The sequence below is a fragment of the Cyanistes caeruleus genome, chromosome 3 (genome assembly GCF_971803275.1).
Source record: "Cyanistes caeruleus chromosome 3, bCyaCae1.hap1.1, whole genome shotgun sequence".
Taxonomy (NCBI): Eukaryota; Metazoa; Chordata; class Aves; order Passeriformes; family Paridae; genus Cyanistes; species Cyanistes caeruleus.
The window spans coordinates 14,569,698-14,583,057 of record NC_141703.1 but is presented as its reverse complement, the minus strand read 5'-3'; the positions used below and the strand labels follow the sequence as shown (position 1 = coordinate 14,583,057).

General features: G+C 36.2%; 1 protein-coding gene across 4 annotated transcripts in view; it reads left to right on the top strand.

The window, feature by feature from the left end:
- The window catches only part of CNKSR2 (connector enhancer of kinase suppressor of Ras 2), a 207,617-nt gene that overhangs the window by 141,821 nt on the left and 52,436 nt on the right, over positions 1-13,360 (top strand). For all 4 annotated transcript variants that reach the window (XM_086879915.1, XM_086879914.1, XM_086879917.1 and 1 more), the window contains 4 exons: positions 6,920-6,968; positions 7,841-8,013; positions 10,126-10,199; positions 12,642-12,713. In XM_086879915.1, coding sequence (XP_086736041.1) covers positions 6,920-6,968; positions 7,841-8,013; positions 10,126-10,199; positions 12,642-12,713 — 368 coding nt within the window. The remainder of the gene's footprint in view (positions 1-6,919; positions 6,969-7,840; positions 8,014-10,125; positions 10,200-12,641; positions 12,714-13,360) is intronic.

Sequence of the window (13,360 nt, the reverse complement as noted above, 5' to 3'; positions counted from 1 at the left end):
CCTGGAGGAAAATGCAGAGTTTGATATCTGCTGGAGGGGCATAGCAGCAGGGTACAAGTACCCATGAGGCTTCTCAGATGCTTTTGGGATGACTTGTCTCAGACACATTGTGAAAGGAAAAAGGCAATGGACAAAACCAGAAATTCCATATAAACATAAGATACTTTTACTGTGAAGGTGGTTTAACTGGAACAGGTTGCCCATGGAGTTTGGGGAGTCTCCATCTTGGAGATACTAAAAACCCAACTGGACTCAGCCCTGAACAACCTTCTCTGTTTGAGTCTGCTTTGAGCAGCAAGGCTGGATAAAATGATCTCCAGGGCTGACTTCCTGCCTCAGTTGTTTAGGGGTTTTTCTGAGTGGTCCATTCTCTTCAGTAAGAGGTTAAACTGGGAACTGATGGGGAGTAGAAATAAAAATAAAGGGTTAAATACTGTTCTATAATAGGTGATAGTTTAGTTTCTATTTTTCTTCATAGATGGGTGCATTTGAAGCACACACTCTGATGCATCTTGAACTTTTTGCCTTTAAAGGATACATACAGTTTTTGAATGCTCCCTTTCTCTCCCAGATTTCTTGCTGTCAATAAAAAGTAGTGTGGGAGGTACCAAAATTACATATTTCAAAGTAGATGTAGAGCAGAAGAATGATCTCAGAATAAATTATTCTGATGAACAGCACTTGTCTAGTTTAACTTTTTATTCTTATTTGCTTCAGGCAGCTATGACACTGCTGCAGTCCTTGTTATGCCAGTTGAAAAGATGGGGGGAATATGAGAATTCTCATTTAAAGCTAATGTCCAGGATTTTTACTGCTTTGGTATTTCAGTTAAAGGAGTCCTGTGGCTTAATGGCTAGGAAGGAGAATCTTTCCCTGGTGGTGGAAAGCAGCACCACTGTATATTATTTTTCCAAACAGCCTGAAGATTTAAAAAATTATTTTATTTTTGCATTCATTATGCTAACAACTTTGCACAGAGTATTTGCACTACCTGCTGGAGCTGCTAAGTTACAGTATCCAGCTACTGTAACATTTGCCACAGAGCCCTCCCCAAATGATAAGAAAACATTTAGAAATGGGAGTGTGAGTAAGAATCCCTGAGCAGAAAAGCTGTGCTTGCTATCACCTTTCAGACAATTGTAGTTCTGCTCTTAGCTAGCCTGTTCTCCTTGGAGAAGCAGACGTAGGAGCAGTTTTATGAAAAGAATAGACATCTTTGAGAATATCAAGATAAGGAGACCATCCAAAACAGCTCATACAGCCATTGCTCACCTCAGATAAAAAGTTGGTAACTTCAATCTCAGCCTCCTTTTTTTTTTGCAGTAAAAAACTCTTAAGGCACATACATACTGTTTCTTTCTCCTTGTGGTCATTAACAAAATGCAAGAATGAAAATTTGCTGCTGATTGGCAGGAGTCTTCAAACTTTCTGATCTGACAGAGGTCTTCCCTCATCATGTCTTTGTAACACAGTCCTTGAAAATTTTATTTTCCACAAATATCCATGAAAATAATTAGTACTGTCTGCTATAAGCTCCTAATGGAGACTAAACAAGATGGTAAACAAAAAAAGATTTTGGCAAAGTCCTGTGTTGCAAGTACCCTTAAGCATGAGATGTTAATACTGATGTAGAGTGTGACGTTGTATCTAAACAGGTTTACATTTTCCCCCTTTTCACTCCTCTTTTAGGTCTAAAATTTTGCATCTCAATGCACCAAATGCAGATAAATGTGTATGTGGTTTATCAGAGCTGTGAAAACAGAACATTGCCACTGTTCTCAAAGCATTGAGAGCTCTCTCTCAAAGTGAGAGATCAGTGATATAATTGGCAGAACCAGCTTTCATTTTTTTTCCCAGATACTGACTTTTCCATCTGTAGCAGAAAGTTCCAGTAATCAGATGTGTTACAAGCTACCCTGCTGAAACTAGAGAAAGCTATCTTACAGTGACAGAGGGGAAGTGCCTGCTTGTAAACAGTTCCTTGGTGTCTAAACTTGCAGCTTGAGAAAAACTGGATTTGACCTGAGCTCTAAATAAAGCTATAAGAAATGTGCCATTTTCCCTTCCAATCAGGCTGAGCTCAAATTTGGGTAGAAGGATTGGGTATTATTTTTTCCATAACCTGGTTCTCTCTTCCAGCTTTTTTAAAATGAGTGAGTGAAAAATCGCTGAAGAATAGTGGAGAAACAAAAAACCCTTGAGTGAGAATTTTAGGAGCTGTCCAGTTTAGTACTAGTTGCTATGGCCAATCTGTTCCTTCAGAGAATCTTCAGTGTGATCTTTTTTTGGTAAACCTACAAATTCTGTAATATGAAGAAGTTTATATAACTATCAAAATAAATTTATTTCTTGGACATTAATGTAACGTTCTGTTGGTCAGAGATCTAATTTATATTGGATCTTCGAGAAGGTCTAAGGAGCAGCTTGACCTCAAAACTTTAGACATATTCCTCAGACTCTTGAAGTTTTTCAGAATAACTAATCTTCTCAAATTTATCATTTCAATAACCAGTCTATTTGTTTTCTACTTTTATTTGAGCTATCAACTGGAATAGAAGTTTTCTAACATTCATCATAACAGTTTTATCAAACATTCTCCTCTTCTGATAGTGGTTTCACTCCAATTTAATATTACTATTGAAAGATCAATTTATTAAGTTTCCTATTTGGCATGAAAAAAGTAAAATCATTGAAACTTAAATAATTTCACATTTCATTTAAACACATTTTTCCAAATAGAGAGGTATGAAATTACTATTAAATAAGTTAATAATAAATACATTTTCAGGCTTCTGAACATTAATGACTGACTTTGAGTCTTGTTTCCCTTCTGAGCAAATACAGAGCAGTCAGTCACAGAACTAACCAATAATAAATACTTTCTTCCAGGAGAGAGGCCTGGATAACTCTGAGAATGAGACAAAAACATGATAGTCTCATTTCTTTAAAATGTTGTAATGTTTAAAATGTTATACGTACAAAGATGCTGACGTGTGATTGTGTGCATGCACACAGCATTGGTTGTTCCACCTGTTTGGGATTATTTTCTTGCCAAAAAGCAAGTACAGGCCAGTGGGGGTCTCTTTGGTTGGTGTGAGCCTCTACCTGCACATTTCCTCCAGTGTAGCTGCGTTGCTGTGCTATAATCCTAAAAGGCTTGCCCTTGGGCAGGTTGCTCATTGCAGGTGGGCAGTCTGCTGGCCTTTTGGAACTCTGTCAATCATTTGGAAGGCTGTTAAAACAAATAGAACCCACACAGCAAGTCTGGTAATGAACATTTGCAGGAAGAGAGGAACTGTTATGGCTCTTCCCTGCACAGTGAAATCTCCATTGGCTCATGGAATTTGCAGCTAAGACCTCAGAAATGTAGGGCTAGAGGAATGCTAGAACCTTTGTAAGAAAAACCAAGCAGACAAATAAAAACCAAACAAAAAAACCCCACCCAAAAAAACCCCACACCAAACCAGAAGCATAGAAAAAACCCTTTTAATAGATGGTGTTTCATTCCTCTTAAAATATATGTCCTTCGAGGCTGCTAACAGGAAAGGCAGACTTATATATACCTTAAATGTTTCTTTGATATTCTCCTTAGAGATGCATTTGTCAAAGGGCTTAGTCTAGGTGTATTATTAAATAGAACAAGCTCAGAGATCACATATTACAGGAGAAAATAATTGTGTCTAAAAAACTCACTGAGTCTCAGTGTATTCAAAGGGGTTTTGATATATTTTCAAACATCAAGTGACACCTTGCTTTTAGGTAATGGAAAGTTTTTCTAGTTGTATTTTGGATTACTGAAAAGCATATAATTCAGAATATGATTAAACAGTTTCAGATTTTCTTCAGGAGTGCAAATTTCCACTTGTCTTAAGGTACTCATTTATTGACTCCTTGCAGTGTCCGTCTTCTTTCCATTTTACTCATTGAGTTACTAACAACTTTCTTTAATATGGAATGCTGCTTTCTATTTCATTTCATGCTTGCTCTCAGAATTAGTAGAAGAGATGGATTCTTGGAAACTGGGACAAGATGTTTATGAAAGCAGTTACTCAAAGCTCAAGGTGTATCAGAATCAAAATGTAGTGAACATACATTGAATTTGGCTTTGTGGGTGGGTGATTAAACAGTATCTTACAGTGAGTTTGCATTAATACAACTAAATTTCTTGCTTTGGTGTAAGTCCATGTTTTTAGGGTTCATGGAATTTAGAAGTAGTAGTTATATTATTTCCATATTTGCCACATCACAGAATTAGGCTGTAAAAGGGGAAGCATTGTGGTGGCCAACATTAGGACAAGTTGCTTAAAGAGGCTGTGGAATCAACCTCCTTAAAGATAGTTTATCTGGGCTAGAGATGACCCAGAAGAACAGGATTGAGTGTTGGCTGCAAAGCAAGCCTTGCTCTGATCAGCAGGAAAGACATGATCTCCTGACACCACTGAGAAAACAGCACTAAGCATTATCTTAAAAATGGTAAGAGGCTGTAGATTGCATTCAATGAGTTCCTAAAACAGCAACAAAAGAAGCATTTTTAGATTTAATCCTCAATTTTTTTTGTTTTTGTTGTTATTGTTGTTTTCTAATTACATATTTTATATTGCATATACATTTTCTGAGTTAAAAAAAAGATGGCATTGTTTTTTGAAAATGGTGAACTAACTTGAAGCCTAAGGTTTATGTAAAATATTCTAAGTGTTAGTTAAAATCACTGCATTTGAAATAGTTCCCAGGAACTTCACTCAGTTGTAGAATTTGCCCTTAATTATGATTTAATTCAATGAGCTAATTTAGAATAATAACTGAATTTAATAAAACCTATTTTGCAATATAACATGATGTATGGAAAAATGGTTAGACATGTAAATTAATGCTTTCTTCCTGTTAAAAACCGATACCCCTTCATTACCCTTTCTTCCCAAAAACTGACTCAGAAGTTAAGAAGTGTGAACTGAGGTTTGCAGGTTCAATTTACAGACAAAACATCTAAAGAGAAGGCTTTTCATATGGTTCTCACCTGCTCTCAGATTCACTTGTGAGAAAATGGAGTAGAGGTTTTCCTTTTCTGTTTTGACACTGTGAAAATAATAGTGCAGAAAAGGCAAACAGCAGAATGAAATTGTCTGAGTTGTGAACTGAGAAATGCTAGGGGTTTGGATTTGTGTGTGTGTGTGTGTTTTCATCCACTTTGAATTAAGTAAGATTTTCAGTGGGAGTTATTTACACACTTGTGCTCAGCCACTCTGTTATTCCTGGGGCATTAGGCCTTTGCAGGTTGAAATTCTTCATATGATGTAAGTGGAATGGTGTTCCTGTCTTGGTTTGTTGAGAGCTGGTGCCGATTCAATTGGTACCAGTAGCAGAAGAAAAAGGACAAGAGTCAGGGAATGAAAACAAGTGGGATCCTTTCTTATTTCCCAGTGGAGGCCTTCTTTGACCCACTGAGGTAGAAATATAGTGGAGTAGTTTTTGTCAGATACGATCTCCAAGAGATCAGCACATCTAGCAAGTCAGTTAAATTTTTTGATTACACTTAATTATTGTCTTGCTGGTAATTTTTCCCCATAGGTGTGTTAATTTTTGCTGCATGAAAACCTCTCAGCTGTGAGGCAAGAGATCCCTTTGAAGCTGAGTCTGCTGCATGTGAGCTCTCGGGTTTGGGAAACAGGGAGGAGAAAACTAGAACAGAGTCATTATGATTGAAAAAGAACTCCAAGATCATCGAGTCCAACATTTGTCCAAACACTGTCATGTCAATTTAGGAATAGCACTAAGTGCCATGTGCAAAACCAAAGCTGCTCTTTGAACTGAACCTAGTCATGTGAATTGGGCAGGGGGTTTGTCTTACGTAATCCCAAATCAACAGGATTTGGGATTGCAGAACTGTCAGTGCTTTTGCTTAGATTTATTTTTACCAAGTGGCACAAAAGTATTGATTCCTGACAAGCTGAAATAGGAAGTTTTAACACACAGACACTCTCATGTAGCCTTTTCTTAGTTTTAACACTTGTTAAATAATACATTTGTCTGTAAATATGTAAATGTAAAATAATACATTTGTAATACATTTGTCTGCCTTTCCAGGAAACTAAAATTCAAACCAAGGGAAATCACATCTTTAAATTTTGATTGATTAATTAATTTTTTATTTTTTTTTTTGTAGTTCACGGGGGATTGTTCTTATCTGAGTCAAAGTTTTTAAACAGAAATGGTTATAAAATTTGTTAATATTTATTGATATTACTAATTATCTAAGATATTAAATAAAGGAGCCATTTCCATCCTGTCTCATTGTCAAGGGATTGGGTTAATTTGTGGGAGTGGGTCAGCTGGAGGGAAATACTTCCACTTAAAACCTGGTGAAAACATATAGTTGTAGTTCAGACTTTTTATTTGGAAGACTTTTTCCCAGTTGTGATTTAGCAGAATTTACTCATGTCTTTCAGAATACTAGGCCTGGTTCTAAGAAAATTATCTGATGGTCTGATGACCATTGTATGAATACTTCCACACCCGCATTAGGCTGTTAGTGGGTTATTTTGCATATTTACATACAGATATCAAGGAAAATTTATTTACATGTATATATTAAAAATACATGGGCTGTGTAGCTTCATTATCATAGTAAACAAAGAGAGACATTCATTCTTTATAGGAGAGCAAGAGGAGAGTGACCATTTTGGACAGAACCTACAGCTGGTTTGGCAGCCTAAGTGGTGATCTGTTTTGAGATGTTTCACAGTGTGCTTTTTTGCTTTACAACCTTATGAACAGGTGAACTAAAATTACCTTTTTTCTTAAGCCTAGAATTCTCTTGGCTGGTGTTGCCTGATACGACTTCATGTAACATTGCTTTTATTATAAGTATGTGGTTGAATATAAACATTGTATTTTCACTTTTTCCATTTTGATTTTCTTGTAGACATTTCAGCAGTCTTCTCTACAACAGAAAAGTAAAAAGAAGAACAAAGGTAAAAAATAATTTTGTTTTCATATATGGGTAGGAAGGGAAATGCCAAGATTAATTTTATGGTATTGCAATACATGAGGAACTGTAACTTGTTAGCTCTGATAAAATGTTCGGTTCAGTTGATCATGTTGAGAATGTATTAGTCCATTACTGATGTCTCATAGTTTCCTAATGCTCCTCTACCTTCATGTATCTGCTTTTATCTTTTTTTTGAATAGTTAGACTCTAGCCTCTTTGGGGCCAGGGTTGGTTTTTCCAGCTGTGTTCAGGTAATGCCTCACTGCAGCACTTGCTCATTACCTACGCTCTCAGGTAATTTATATCATAGTAAATTTTCCTCCTTTGATTTTGAAGTACAAAGGCCTTAGGAACCATTTAGTTTCAAAAAGAGCTGCAAAGAGAGGTTTGTGAACACCTGTGAAGTACTTGAATAATTGTATTTGGTAACCAAGTGGGAAGTACATGAATTTATATGTTGTGCGCTTTATTTTAATGTGAAATATTAATCTGTTGAAAATTGAAAATAAGCATTTTTCTTATTTTTAAATATCTTGCCTTTCTTTTCTCTATAGCGTCTTCTGTCTTCTATTTCTGTGTTGCTTTTTTTTTTTTTTCTTTTCTTTTTTTTCCTATCCATAGAATATGAGCTCTGAGATGCTGAACGTGGTTTGGTTTGGTTTGGCTTTTAACTTATGGTGGTGTGCATAAGCTTTGTGGTCAAAGTAGAATGCTTGTAATAATTTTTCATGGCAATTAGACATTGAAATTTTTAATTAATTTTCTCAAACAGAAATATAGTGCTTACTGGCTAGGTGTCTTATTGATTTAGTGAACAAATCAAATGCTTTCACATCACCTTGTTGTCATTTTCAGCTCCAATTGCTGGTAAAAGCAAAAGACGGATCTCATGTAAAGATCTTGGTCGAGGGGACTGTGAAGGCTGGCTTTGGAAAAAGAAAGATGCCAAGAGTTATTTCTCCCAAAAATGGAAAAAGTACTGGTTTGTCCTGAAGGACACGTCTCTATATTGGTATATCAATGAAGAGGTAAACATCTGTACTCAAGGTCTCAACAAATGCTGTGTGTGGTGCTGTAGTCATGATTTAGTGGGAGAACAATGCTTTCAGTGCTTATATATGTTAATAACTTTATTCACTCAAATAATCATACTGAAATTAACATAACTGCCTGCCAAAATTGCCAGGAAGGTTTTGAGATATTTCTTCCTTCCAATTCACCTTTTACTATATGGAGAAATAACACAGTTTTCTGCGTCCTCATGACACCAGTTTAGAATAAATTTATCCTCAAACCCTTGAAAGCGAAAAGGTAATTACTTAATCCCGTCATTCAGGCTTAGTCATGGGAGTGTAAACTTTAATGTTGTGCTGCCTGGTGTTCTTGTTTATCTCAGCTGGGCAATTAAGGAAGATAGTTCTGTTTTCTCAGTTCTGTTCTCCTGTTGTTTTTTTCTTTGTAGCTTTTGGTATGATTTCAGTGCTCATATTTGCTGAACTTAAAAGCACAGGAGCATCCCAGCTGAATTGTGAACAGCTTTGATTATGCAACATTTTCTGCATTGGTACACACTTATTATATCAGCTTTAGCTACGAAGCTTTTTGCCAGTGTTACGATACCTTGATTTTTAATCCTATTAGACTCATTAGTAAATATGCTGAGATAAAGCCATTGTTAACATCTGCATGCACTCTGTCCTGAACTTGTTCTTCTAATCACAGCAAGCATTTGTACATAACCTTTTCGAAGTAATCCGCAATTTCTCCCTGAGTAAACAGAAAGCAAGTTGTTCCATGGCCAGAGTTCTCAAAGCCTCTTTCCTTAGACTCATTCCATTTGTGCCTTGATCCCAGCTTCAGATCAGTGACCCTATCTCCCTCCTCTCCATTCTCCCTCCCTGAGCTACTGCTAGGTTTTCATTGGGGCAGTAATTGGTGGGTACAAGCGCAGTGAGCGGTCGGCAGCCGGCTCCAAGGAGCAGCGGGAACCTCGCGGTTGTGCCGTACTTCCCGTGTGGAGGGCAGTGCTCTCAGCAACTCTGCCTCACACCCTGCCCCAAGTTTCCCTCAGATTTTCTGAGTTTTGGTTATTTTTGAGACCACAGCTCCTCAGCACAGAGTCTGTCATCACCAGTAGACTCAAAGGCTGGTAGGGGGTGCCTCAATGGCAGGTGGACAGACAAGCCGACACTGCTCTTGCCAAAACTCTATTTCTCTAGGCAACCATTCAAAAAAGAAATAGCAAGATTATTCTAAACAGTGTCTCTTTGATTTTAAAATACCTGTTAATGCAGAGCCTGTTGCAACCCTGTACCTTCACATAATGACTCCAGCTTCAGTTTTATATGCTGATTTGTGCCTTTTACTTATTTTTAATAAGGCATATAATCATATAGACTGCATATTTGGTGTAAATAACCATATAAACTATTAGGAAAATATCTATGTTCATGGAATTCTTTCACATACATGTGTGTGTTTTCCAGCTTCATTTCAATGATCCTCTATTAATTTTGCATGCAAAGTTATGAGCAGTTAAATAACAGACTTTGTGTTATTGATGTAATAGTAGTTTAAAATAAATAACGCTTTCAAACTGTGAAAAGTTGAGGGAGATTGCATAGCTGATAAAATAAACTGTGTAAATCTTCAGAGGAGAGGGGAGGAAGGTCAGATACATTCTGGGTGTTGTAGAGAGATGAAAGCAGCTGAAGAGATACCATGCCTCTTAGCTGTTATACATAAAAATGGTAACACCCATTGAAATGCTTTTTTTCTCTGTTACTTCCACTAGGCTGCATTTCTCCTTACTAATTAGTCCATTTTCCCCAAAAATTAACTAATTACAATAACTAATTGACTGAATACATTTGGTCATTTTGTATATTTTCAAATGTTGGTTCAGCTGTGAAATTGTTTCAGAAAACTGGGTATTTAAAATTGTGTTTTTCACCAAGGGATCTGTCTTGCTACTTCGGCAAAATTCCCAATGACTTCTGTGGGAGGTTTGCCAGAGCAGAGCAAACATTAGTATTCCTTTTGTAAGAAGCAGGCAAGTGAAAATATTTGTATGTTTTCAGCATGGTGGGGTATTTTTCCTGACACTTTAGCTACAGTAATATCTGGAACTATCTTTGCAGGATGAAAAAGCAGAAGGATTCATCAGCCTACCTGAATTTAAAATTGACAGAGCCAGTGAATGCCGCAAGAAATAGTAAGCACGCTCAAAAATAATGCAATGATACAATAAATAAAGTGCAAACAAAGGACAAGGTTTTCCCTTAAAACAAGGAGATAATGGACTTAGTTACAGTTGTCATGACGTTGTGTCACAGAATAAGCTCATACAAAAAAGGCAAATTAATTTTTTGTGTTGTGTGTGCCATCTTGCCCAAAGAAGGCTGTTTTTTCACTGCATCATGAACCACAGTGCTTGACTAGACCAAAATGAATTATGAGCAAGAAGACTGCTTGGCTGCTTCTGTCCCTTTATTTTCCCAGCTTTCCTTTCTATTTTTTATCCTTTTTGTTTGGGGTTGCTATTTTTTTTATTTGTTTGTTGGGAGTTGGAGAGTGTTTGTGTACTTTATACTCAGTAAAGAGCATAATACAGAGACCATCCAAATAAGAAAGTTCCCAAGTTTGTGGTCAGGCATCAATATTTAATGTAACTCCAAATTAGTTAGCATCATCTCAAAGTTTGCTGAGACATTATTTCAGTCCTGAGGCAGAGTAAAAAAAAAAAGAGGATGATGGTGATTTGTTGTATTTTTGTTATATGACCTAGAGGTCTCAAAGAACATTTCTTCTTACCTGTTTATGCTGCTATCCAGATTTGTGCCATTGTACAAATCCATTTATTATTTAGATAAATTCAGGCATTTGTAGCAATGTGACAGGTGCATGCTTCCACAGAGATATTTTTGGAGTCATTATTGTTCAAAATTTTTTGCCTTGCCTTCTAATGATTTAAGTTATTTAAGCAAACTGGAATTGCTGAAATTCATGCATAACATCATTTTCAAATATAAAATGGTATGATTTGTAGTACCTACAGTTCTACAGAAAGAACCAACCTTGTATCAGTTGATCTGTATCTCTCTTTAGGATGATCTCTGCACTTAAAAGGTGGTCTCAAAGGGCAGAAAATAAAAACTGCATTTAAAAAAAAAGTAAAAAGATACATTAGCTTGAGCCTGCTGTCCTGTGTCCTTGGACCACATGGCTAAAGTGCTTCATTTCTCTTTTGATGGGGCAGCAGCATAAAGTCAACTCATTTTTCAGAATTGCACCCTGCTTAAATTATTCTGGTTTGTTTTTACCCGATTTAGTGTCTGCTGAATAGCAGCACATAAAATGTGGTTGTTCTTTGGGTGGCAGATAAAGGGAAAAAAACTTTAAGAATCCGGATGACAGATGCTGTAACGGCTTTAAGAAGTCCAGTTTTAGGTCTCAGTAACTTGATGATGTCTTTCTAAATTGAGCAGATGTTGCTGTACATCTGCTTTGACTTGCATAACACTGTTATGCTGTCATGTGTTGGAGGAATCCGGTCAGTCTCAATGTTATGTTACTTTCTCTTGCAGTAACTTTCCTATTACCAATTTCATCTGCCTGATTTCTAAAACATAGATGTGTGTACATCTGTGTGTACACAGATATGTATATTTAAAATTGCAAGCATGATAAGCATGAAGAAGGTCATTACCATTTTTCTGAGACACAATTGATTAGAGAGTGAGAATTACTTTATTACTTTATATACATGTGTGTGCATGTATGTGTAAAATCTATTATATCTCAGAAAAATGGTGGTGATGCTCATCATGTATCATGTTTGCAGTTTTCCTTATTTTCTTTGGGACTGTTACATTTCTTGTTCTTAAGAGATACCTTCAGATTATTCTCCAAATTATTCTTCTCTACTGTAAATTATTCATTATTTCAAGTGCATTTGCTGCGTCTTCAGGTACTTCACCATAAATCTTTATCCAACATGGTTAAAAGTGTCTTTCTAGTAATTTATTTCATATTATGTATGAGATGCAGTAATTCACTCAGCCCGGTCATGTTGATTATTTAGGTGGAAAGGAAAGATGAGATGTAATTGCCCATTGTTTAGGATGACCTTAGGAACACGCTGTTGATTTATGACAGCTTCTCAGAAGTCAATCAGCACATCACATTTTCCTGCTTGAAATGCAGTCATTAGAGCTAAAAGTGATGTCAAAGTCATTGGGACATGAGAAATCAGAAGGATTGAGAATTTTATTGTTGTATTGAATTAATTGTTTAGTCGGTTTTCTGTTCAGAAAAAATTGACAGCTATATGTATATCAGCAGAATTACCCAATACATGAAATTATATCCTTAACTGATGAACTTTATCCACATACAGTACACTGCAAGTGATAGTTGAACAATTATTTATGCACATGTGAATCAATGATTATTTAGAAGGGTAGTTGAAGAGCACTTTACTTGGTGAAACCTGGCACAATCCTAAAAGTTGTATGTTCATATACTGTTTGGGGGCATGCAGCAACGCAGAAATATGAACTCATCTCATTCCTTGGTGACCATGCATTCTTACATTTCAGAAAAAAAAAAAAGATTTGTGCCATTACATTTTTTTAATTATGTTTTTTCTCTACAGTGCATTCAAAGCCTGCCATCCTAAGATCAAAAGTTTTTATTTTGCTGCTGAACATCTAGATGATATGAACAGGTAAGGAAATCTAGCAAAGTTCAAGGACCCATTCCTTAAATGTGACACTTCTTGAAGCTACTAATAACACAGGTATCATAAATTACTTGTTAGTCTAAAAAGATAATTTTAATTGCTGAGAAAATAGGTGCAAAGTAATATTGTTTCTGACTGGCTTCATATGTTAATTATTCAATTCATGCAAAAATTACCCCTTTTTTGATACAAAGGTTTGAATTCTTTAGAAACATGATTCAATTTTTTTAAAAAATAAATAAATACAGTGTGTTAAACAGCCCAACCCAATTTCAGAATTCCATATTTCTGGAATTGGCTGTGTCACACTGCAAGGGGAAGTGTCTCCAACTCTGCTTCCTTGCATACTCCCAAACACATGTGATGCTTCCTCAGGGAGTCCTTCAGTTTCTTGCCCTGGAGGGAATAAGAAGTTGGAGAAAGATTTAAAGCAGTCACTATTTTCTTATGCCAGTCTTGCAAAAGGAGTGGGGGTTACAAGTAATGAATTTTGCAGATTCTCTCTACTTCCATGAATTTTGAAGTGAAATTTTGGTTGTATTGGATTTGATAGGGAAAATTTTGGCTCTTCAAAAAAGAACAAGGACTTAAGTCCTAGTTCCTTGAGTACTGAATTTTACTGTATCTATTCT